The sequence below is a fragment of the Ammospiza nelsoni genome, chromosome 1 (genome assembly GCF_027579445.1).
Source record: "Ammospiza nelsoni isolate bAmmNel1 chromosome 1, bAmmNel1.pri, whole genome shotgun sequence".
Taxonomy (NCBI): Eukaryota; Metazoa; Chordata; class Aves; order Passeriformes; family Passerellidae; genus Ammospiza; species Ammospiza nelsoni.
Window position 1 is genome coordinate 5,234,735 of NC_080633.1, and position 8,986 is coordinate 5,243,720.

Here is an 8,986-nt window from a genome sequence, read left to right on the forward strand (position 1 = left end):
CATTTCCTCCTTAAAAAAACCTGCAAACTGCACAAACCCAGCAGAACACAACTTTAGGATGTCTGGTTTGCATTGTCTAATTCTCTGGTTTGGAACCTGTGCTCAGAACTGTGAAAGAATTCTGCACTAGTATTTGATAGCAAACACACCTTCAGTTGTAATTTATCATCTTTCTTCACTTCTGAATTGTTTCTAACATTAGGAATATTACTATGTCTCATCTTTCAGTGATAGGGACAGCTTATCTGCCAGAGACTGTGCTGTGTCTGTCTTTTTCCTACCTGTGTTGAAAGATAAACAGAGCTGTCTCCTAGAAATTAGTCTTGGGTTGGGCTGTCCTGTTCTTCCTTTATTTGTTTCCAAGAAGTGTTTATAAAGGGAGATTTTGAGAAAGACTACAGTTCTGGCACTGTAATTTGACATAAATTCTAAATTAAAAAAAAAAGCTGAAAACCAGGATCCCTTTGGGATGAATTTTCCCATTGGAAGTCTCCTGTCCAGGTTTCCAGCACAGAAGGTGATTTATATTTCCTACAACCTGCCAGAGTAAGCTGGAGGGCACACTGAAGTGCCATCAAGCTGACAGTTCTTTGGCTCCTGTGCCAAAATTGGTTTCTCTGTACTGAATAACAAGAGATAAAAAAGAGATTAAATTTCCATTTAGCTCATTTTCCCCACCCTCCAATTAATTTCATATGGATTTTTTTGTTTGCTTGATTTGGTTTGTTTTTTGCAAGAGACTTAAGTCCAATCCTAAATCTTCTCTAGTGTGATTTGAAGAGCTCTAAATTCACTTTCCATTGACACCCAAATTACTCTCACATTTGCTTAGTGGAAGGCTCAGTTGTCAATAGTTATCTCAGTGCTTTGCTGGGGTTTGTTCTCTGAAAGGAACCACAAGTCAAAGCAGGGCTCCTCTGCTCTGAGGGCATGGCTGCTTGAAAATACAAGTAGGACTCAGATTCCAGGGAAGAGAGAGACTGAAGGACAGGGTGCTCTCATCCCAGCTGGATATATCTGTGTACATGCAGCCTTGCCACAGAGTGGAATTTTTGTCCAAGATCCACAGCCATGCTGGTGTCTTGGTTTACTGGTGAGTAGAACTTGCAAATGTCAGGACAGAATGGGTCCCTGGACATATGGACACATTAAACTGAACTTCTCTAAGTGGTTTATGTGGCAGACAAGCACTTCTGGGAAAGCTGGTGCTTTAATCAAAACTCTTGAGTTCCTTTTCTCACTAAAACTCCTTTTTGCTTGCAGCTGTTTCCATCAGCTGAACCTCCAGGTCCTTCACTCAATGCTCCAGCACAGGCACCTACTGAACTACCTCAGGCTGCAGGACAAGCACCTGCACAACCTCCAACTGCTGTACCTCCAGCCAGCCAGGCTCCTCCAGCAGCCCCAGCAGCAGCCCCAGCAGCAGCCCAGGTAAGAGCAGACACCCTTCCTTACCTGTTCAATTCCAGATGTGCCAGAACACTCTGAAACAGTGGAAGTTTGACATATTATTGGCAACATTAAAATAGCTTTGATACTTAAATCAACCCCCTTCACATCTCTTTAAAAAGGCCAGTATTTAATCCCTGAATTTTATGCAGCAGTTGAAGCACCAGCAGCAGTGAAGGCTGGAGCAGTGTTGGTGTCAGTGACACTTGGGACATGCACTAATAGAATATCTGCCACTAGTGCCCAATATCTTATTTATTGGTAGCTTGTCCTAAGCTGAACTTCATGAACTTGTGTCTGTGTCTTCTTCTCTACAGCTCTTTGTATCAATGTGCTCTTTTTTATAGCTCTACATTCATTCTTCCTCACAGCTCTGTGTCAGTGTGTGTTATTCTTTGTGGCTCTCCTCTGGTTCTTGTTGCTCACTGGTTACTGTTTTGCAGAGCTCTGGGCTTCTCCATGAACCCTTGTTTGTTTTCACTGACCTGGTGGTTTTCAGCTTGAACAGAAACCAGGTTGTGATCAGAAGCCCTGAGCTGCATTGCTGGGCCAAAAGCACCTTGGAGTAAAAAGCTAGTTTTAAACAGAGTGCTATTTTCCTTTTCTCTTGTGAAAAAACAAATGGTCTAGATGAAAAACACTTGGTCAAGACTTCTATGCTTAAATTATCAGCCTGGTGTTGTGTCTGTCTTGTTGCTGCAGGTCTAAAACCCTTGCCTCAGCATGGGCAGTACAGGTGACTGACCCCTCTCTGTTTTATTTGGGTTTTTGTGGTGGAGATTGAATAACACTTAGCTCTCTACTGGAAATATCACAAGTGCTGTAACAAGTGCAGGGCAACTCCTGGATCCTCCCTACTGGAAATCTGCTGCTAACCAATATGAAATTATTTGATTACATGTTCCAATAGTTACTCAGAATAATTTAGAATTTAAAATAAAGGTATAATTTAATTAGAATTTAAAAAGGCAAGTATAAAATTGCTGCTAGATGCTCTTAAAGCCTTTGATTTCATGGGAAAAAAAAGGTAACTGAGAGTACATGCTAATCTGCCAATTCAATTTTTTCCTGATACAGTTGTATCAGGTTTTTAAATCAGATGTTTGGGGCAGGGATTAAAACACAGGAGGTCTTGAAGCTGTCGTGAATATCCAAAAACCTTCAGTTTTAATGTAAAGCAAGTAATCTTTTTACATTCTGAAGTCTCCTGGCATTTCTCAAAGTTGTGCAGCTTTTACTCTTTCCAAGACAATTGCAGAGAGCCTCCTGTTTAAGTGTGGAGTTTTCCTGGTTCATTGATCTGTTATCTTTCTTACTGCAGTGCCATGATTCCAATGATGAGTCAAACTCTTACTTGTATCAACTCTAAAGTTATCAAGGTTATCTCTAGTTTTAAAACCAGAGCAAGATATTGTTAACCTGCCTTAAAATGATGTAATCCTATTGCAGGCCCCACCTACAGCCCCTGCTGCAGCTCCGGTACAGGAAGATATGAGAGTCCCCATCAACCTTGTATTAAGGTTAAGGTAAGGACACAAAACTGACCTGTTCTGTTAATGTGAGCCTTTGTAGAGAGGCCCATTGGCACTCTTCTGTGTGTGTCAGCTTGGATTTCATCTGCTCTTCTGAAACTGAGACCTGGAAATGCAGTTTATCACATCCACTTTGGTTTGGCAAAACCTGTATTGAAAGAGGTTTTGGTATTTGTGTAAGCATTGCTAAACTCTCATGGAGTGGGAAAGAGGAACTAGCTGGGTTCCCTCAAAGGATTCAGAGATCCAGGGGTTCTGGCCTTGTGCTGGTCCATCTTAATCTTCATGCACAACTTCAGACTCCAGCCAGTTCTGAGAGGGAAGAGCTTTTACCCAGTTCAGGGAGTGGATTCTGGTCTGTGTCACTGGAAACAGGCAGAAAAAAGAATCTTTCTATGCTCATCACACACACTGCTGTTTCTTATTAAAAAACCTGCCTCTCATCTCTGGAGGCATCCTGGCTGTTGGTGGGCATTGGAGCGGGGATTCTGAGCATCACTTCCATTATGTGTGTGCACCTGCAGCCAGTGAGTACTTCCCCCTCTGACATGTGCTCCAAGGATATCTCTGCTGAGGGATCTGAGTTGTTGAGACAGTGGAACAGCATGGCCTTGTAGCAGAGAGGTGGCACTCACCTATCCTGGGCTGCCCCAGGCTCTGTCAGGCTGGGAGGCCCCACTGCTGCTTCCACATGCACAGCAGAGTGATGAGTTTCTGCCTTTGAGGGGGTAGAATGCAATGGATTCACAGACTGGTTATTCAATGACAGCACTCTCTTTTGGCCATCTATCATGCCATGAAATGGTCTCTTTTCATATAAAATTCTCTTCTTTCCACAGGAATTCAAATAAAGAGCTCCATGATATTCGGTTTGAATTCACCCCAGGGAAAGGTGAGCTGCTGGGAAATTCCAGTGTGTGAAGGGGAAGTTTTGTGTTTGGTGTTGTGCTGTTGTGTGAGTGTCTGTCCACAGTGCCTTCCTAAAGAGCTTGCTGTGGTTGGGCTTGGAGCACTGCTGTAAAACTTATGGATATGCCTAAAGTGCAGCCCTTCAGTGAATTCACAGCACCTGGTGTGCACCTGATATCTGTCTTTTGTAGAGGGCCCTTCTGCTGTTTGGATTGTACAAGCTCTTTAAGGTTCTGTGTGGTGCCTTCACCAGCTGGACAATTTCTGCTCTGTGGTGATGGCTCTTGGGTTTTTCCCCCACAGATACTGCAGATGGTGTGTCTCAGGAGCTCATTTCAGCAGGTCTTGTTGATGGCAGAGATCTGGTAATAGGTAATTACAAATTAATTTTTTCTGCTCTAACCATTTCAGTCATTTTTTGCATGTTAAAAATGACCTGATTAGTGGGTGATAGGAAAATTTCCTCTGGCCTTGTCCCTACCCCAGTGGCCCTGCACAACTGCTGTCAATTCTGCTGACAGTTCTGTGCCAACATGTAGGCAACCCCCAGTTCACAAGAAGATGTTTTACTTGGTAACATTGTGAAGCAAATGTTCCTTGTAATGCAGAATGAAGTCTAATTGATGCATTAGCCAAATCATTATCATCTGACAGAGATGCATCACCAAACTGCTGCACAAGCCTGTGCTGCTCACAGGTCCTGTGCAGGAGAGTTCTGGGACTGGAATCAGCCAGGCTTTTTGGGTTTGATTAGGGCTGGGGAAGGAAGTGTGAGTTGCACGTGCCCTGGGACAGCAGCACGTTGTATGGGAGAACAGCTGCCTCAAACAGCAGTTTGATAAATAAATGAATCCTCTTGTGCAGCAGGTGAGACTTTTAAACTGTCAGCACTGCCTGTGTATTCCAATTGCAGCAAGCAAAGCTGCTCCTTGTACACAGGAACAGCTGCTAGTGCAGAATTACTTCAATTTCCAGATGCAGTTGGGCATTTATTACTATTGATCCCATCACATCCTGGGAAAAATAACTACCTCTGAAAAAGTAATGTGATAACAATAACAGCATTTCACAGTTCAAAGCTGTAGGTTTAAGTAGACTGAGTCTAATTGAGATCTAAACCTTTCCTTATCAGTGTAAAAATTCAAAGTTTGTTAAGTAATAGAAAGAGGACTAATGACTTTGGGATGTTTTTCTCCAGCCTGCCCTAATATTTGCCCATTTTCTTTGTGTCTGTGATTTCAGTTGCAGCTAATTTGCAGAAAATTGTGGAAGAGCCCCAGGCAAACAGATCCATCACTTTCAGACTGGTATTTATTCCTGTTCCCTAATTGATCCAGTTGTCCCTTGCAAGGAGAAGGCATTGCATGTAGATGTTTACTGCAGGCATCTGATGTATGCACTCTAAATCCTCCCTTCTTTCCCAAAGCTTCTTACTGGTTGTGTAACTGTAGGCACTTCAGGTTCCCTGCTTGTATCCTCTGAGCAGCACCTGAATAAATAAGCATGAGATGATGTGTTAATTAATATATGTAAATGTTGCAGAGGGGTATTTTAGGGCTTGGGATGTGCACCTGCACAGACTTCTTTTTTGGAGGAAGAGAGTGAGGGAGGGTCCAGATACATTGTACCTGAGGAGGAAATGGGGAAATGAAGAAAAAAGGAAAATAAGAGTGGTGGGCCAAAGAAGAGAGCCAAAACCTGAGGTGGTGAAATTCAGGGGGAGTTACAGTGGCAAAGCGAAGGTGCAACCAGGTCATTGGGAGTGAAGCATTAAGTGCTCTTATTTACTCTTCCTGTAAGGAGTTTTCACTTGTTTTATGCCAGTTATTGCACATATAATGTCTAGTTAGAGCAGACATTGGCAAAACTTCAGTTCTGGCCCTTCATACATAAAAAATAAAAAAAGGGCAAAAATACAAAAGCACTCAATTCTAACTTTGGGTAGTGCAAGCTGCTGAATACAGTGCAAAGCTGTCCTGTGGCTGCTTCCTCCCCCCAGCCTGTCTGATACACCTGCTTGTGGTTTCTGCTGGAAGGTAGAGCATGTGTGTTGCTATTTGGATCTCTCTTCCCTGTTTCAGGCATCTGGTGTCGACGGCTCCGAAATTCCGGATGATGGCAAACTTATAGGATTTGCACAGCTCAGCATCAGCTAAACATTGGTCCCAGGAGATGTTTCCCAACAGAGAACCCACATGTGCATATTTGTAATGCTTCTGTTAGCCTAAAAAAAAAACCACTACTGCCAAAGAATTGAACTACAGCCCCCTTCCTAGAAGCTTTAACATTTTCCTTAATAGGATCACAAACCTTCCTGAAATTACCGATGACGTTTACACCTTTTGTAAACAACTCTCATGTTTTTGTATCTGTCATCTCAAACATGCAGACCCAACACGTCATTGCCTGCATGTTCATTTTATTATTGCCTTACTTTAAAGAAAAATACTACTGAGTACGAAGCAGGGGGTTCCACTGCTCTGATGATCTTGCCTAAGTGTTTGCTTACATGTGGTTTCATTTTTTTTTCACTTGCTGTTTTTGCACAAGTTTTAATACTGAACGGATTTTTTTTCTTTTTTTTTTTTTGGTTCTTTACCTGCTTCTCCTTCTATCTGAAACACCAATGTATGTGTTGTTTGGGTCACCTGGAGTGCTGAGAAATCTGCTTCTCTTTGGCTGTGTGTTTAAAACTGCTGGTTTGAATGCTTGCACCTGAGAAAGCAAGCAGAGTCTTAACCTACAGGAGGGAGAGCTTCTTTCCCTTGTTTTTGTGTTTTGGAGAAGTTCCTTGACTTTGCGGTGTTAGAAGTCAGCTTCCCTATGTAAACTGCCTTAATTTTTTTCTTTTTTCTTTATCATTTTGGTTCTCTCCACATGAGTGCCAGGCATGGCATGAGGGCTGAACCTTTTAATTTACATTTAGCAGTCCTTCCTGCTGCTTTCATTCTGCATCTTAGGTGTAGTCTGTTCTTGAAGCAGACCAGGGAGGCATTACTGCCTGGAAACTGGTCTTTCACATGGTGAACACAATATCCATGGTCACAAGGAGAGGAGATCTATGTCACTCTGCCTTTGGAACAGATGCACTTCCAAGTGTCCCTGAAACCCAGTTTGGTCATGCCTGGCTGGTGTCCCAATGTGTCCCCCAGTCCTTTGCAAGCTGGTACCTGTGGAACCATCCCTGTCGTGTTTTACAGCAATAAAGAATCACCAGTAGAGTGGCTGTACTGGGCAAAAGCGGGCGCTGGGTTTGTCCCTCCTGCTCTCAATCCCTTGGGTCGTCGGGCTGCACCTCAGCCCAAGCCTCGACGTTTGATCAGGATGTCACTGCACCCCTGTCACACACGTATTTAGCTTTTCTTTCCATGTAGTGTTGAAGTTGAGTTTCTACATGAATAATATAAATTATGCTCTGAGTTTGATAAGAGACACTTGTAATGCAATATGTGAATAATAAATGGTGTTGACTTTTTTTTTCCTACTGTTTCACAGTTGGCCTTTTTAACTGCTCTTGGCTCTGGAGTGTTTTCTACACAGAAGTTGTAAGTCTGTAATTTAACATGCAGATGGAAACGAGCTTTGTTTCCATCAGACACAAACAATGCAGAAACAGAGCGGAATGACTAGGTTCAATTAGGACTTTTGTTCTGTTTCTTTGTTTTTCTTTTTTTTTTTTTTTTTAAATTTCCAAGTCTTCAGATGAACAATCTGTATTTATATCTTGTTCTCTATGAGCAGCTGTGGAAGCTTCCTGAATTGTGCATGTTCTTTTTTTACTGCCCCTGTTGCTTGTAGCCTCTGGGTGGATATTGGCTGTGTCCCCATGGGCTGTCTGCAGCCCCATGGCTGCTGAGTATGAAGGGGAGGGAGAGGAAGATGAGAATTTGGGAGCGAGGTCATCCTGGGGTGCTGAACCCAGGATGCAAGTGCCCGATAGCAGGGGGTTGGTGGTGGTGGCTGGGTTGGCAGCTGTGTGTTGGCACCATTCCCTGACACAAAGCACTCCCTGCAGTGTCCCCCATTGAGCTTGTTGGCTTGGGAAGAGCAGGCTGGCACCTTGTTTTTCCCATCACCCTGTGCTCAGTGTGGATGTGTTGGCAGCCTTTAGGATACAGAGACAAGGTAGTTGTGGTACAGTATTATTTTCCCTCTGCCTGCATGCCCTGGGGACCTCCTCATTCATTTGTGTACTGGTGCTGAGGAAGGTTAGGACTCAAACTGCTCAAATGGAACAATGCAGTATCTATTTATTGTTATTCCCCATTTTCCCAAAGCCAGGACTTAGAGAGCTTGAGCTCACGCTAAGCCAAGGTTCCGTAGTTCTTTAATGGAGAAAATAAGCGAGGAAGAAGCTGATGGGTTTTGCTCTATGGATCTCCAGATCTTTTGGGTAGGGATCCAGAATATTTACTTGGGCTATTACAGTGCTAGACAACTGTCTTTTCTGATGTTGTTCCAGTAAGTGCCAATGCTGTTCATAATTGTTTTCCAGTGTCATTAAGAATTTGGTTTTTGTGCAAATTTCTGATCTGAACCTGGAAGCAGGTGGTAATTTTAAGTTAGTTCCTACTTTTAAGGACAATGCTCTGTTAATGAAAACGGATCCTCTTCACAACTTTGGTGTATTGTAGATTATAATGAAAGATGTAAAATAGTCAGGCTTTTTTTCCTTTTTTGGACTTTGTATTTTACTGCATGTGTCTAATTTTTAATCAATAAAGAACAAATTGTCCATTGCCAGGTGTGTGATGTGTGGTTTGCTTGTCACTGGGTTGGTTGGTTTGTCTGAGTGATGTCTGCAACCCCTGGAGCGTTTGGTTGGGGTGGTGGGAGGTTTGACAGCCCCCAGGAAAACTCTGTAGGGAAAGGGAGATCAAGTCCAGGCTGGATGGGGCTCTGAGTAATGTGGTCTGGTGGGAGGTGTCCCTGCCCATGGCAGAGGTGGAACTGGATGAGTTTTAAGGTGCCTTCCCACCCAAACCATTCCATCTCTGTGCATCAGCTGTGTGCAGAAATGGAGCCTGGAGGGCACTCAGGATGGTGCCCTGAGAGCTTGTCTGTAGCCAAGAGGTTTGCTTCAAGCTCTGCATGCC

The 8,986-nt window shown here is 43.3% G+C and overlaps 1 protein-coding gene across 2 annotated transcripts in view; it reads left to right on the forward strand.

Annotated features, from left to right (window-relative positions):
* The window catches only part of OXSR1 (oxidative stress responsive kinase 1), an 87,262-nt gene extending 78,632 nt beyond the window's left edge, over nucleotides 1-8,630 (forward strand). For both annotated transcript variants that reach the window (XM_059478654.1, XM_059478661.1), the window contains 6 exons: nucleotides 1,264-1,431; nucleotides 2,899-2,975; nucleotides 3,821-3,873; nucleotides 4,194-4,262; nucleotides 5,133-5,197; nucleotides 5,972-8,630. In XM_059478654.1, coding sequence (XP_059334637.1) covers nucleotides 1,264-1,431; nucleotides 2,899-2,975; nucleotides 3,821-3,873; nucleotides 4,194-4,262; nucleotides 5,133-5,197; nucleotides 5,972-6,046 — 507 coding nt within the window. In that variant the 3' untranslated portion in view covers nucleotides 6,047-8,630. The remainder of the gene's footprint in view (nucleotides 1-1,263; nucleotides 1,432-2,898; nucleotides 2,976-3,820; nucleotides 3,874-4,193; nucleotides 4,263-5,132; nucleotides 5,198-5,971) is intronic.
* The last annotated feature ends 356 nt before the right edge of the window (nucleotides 8,631-8,986 follow it).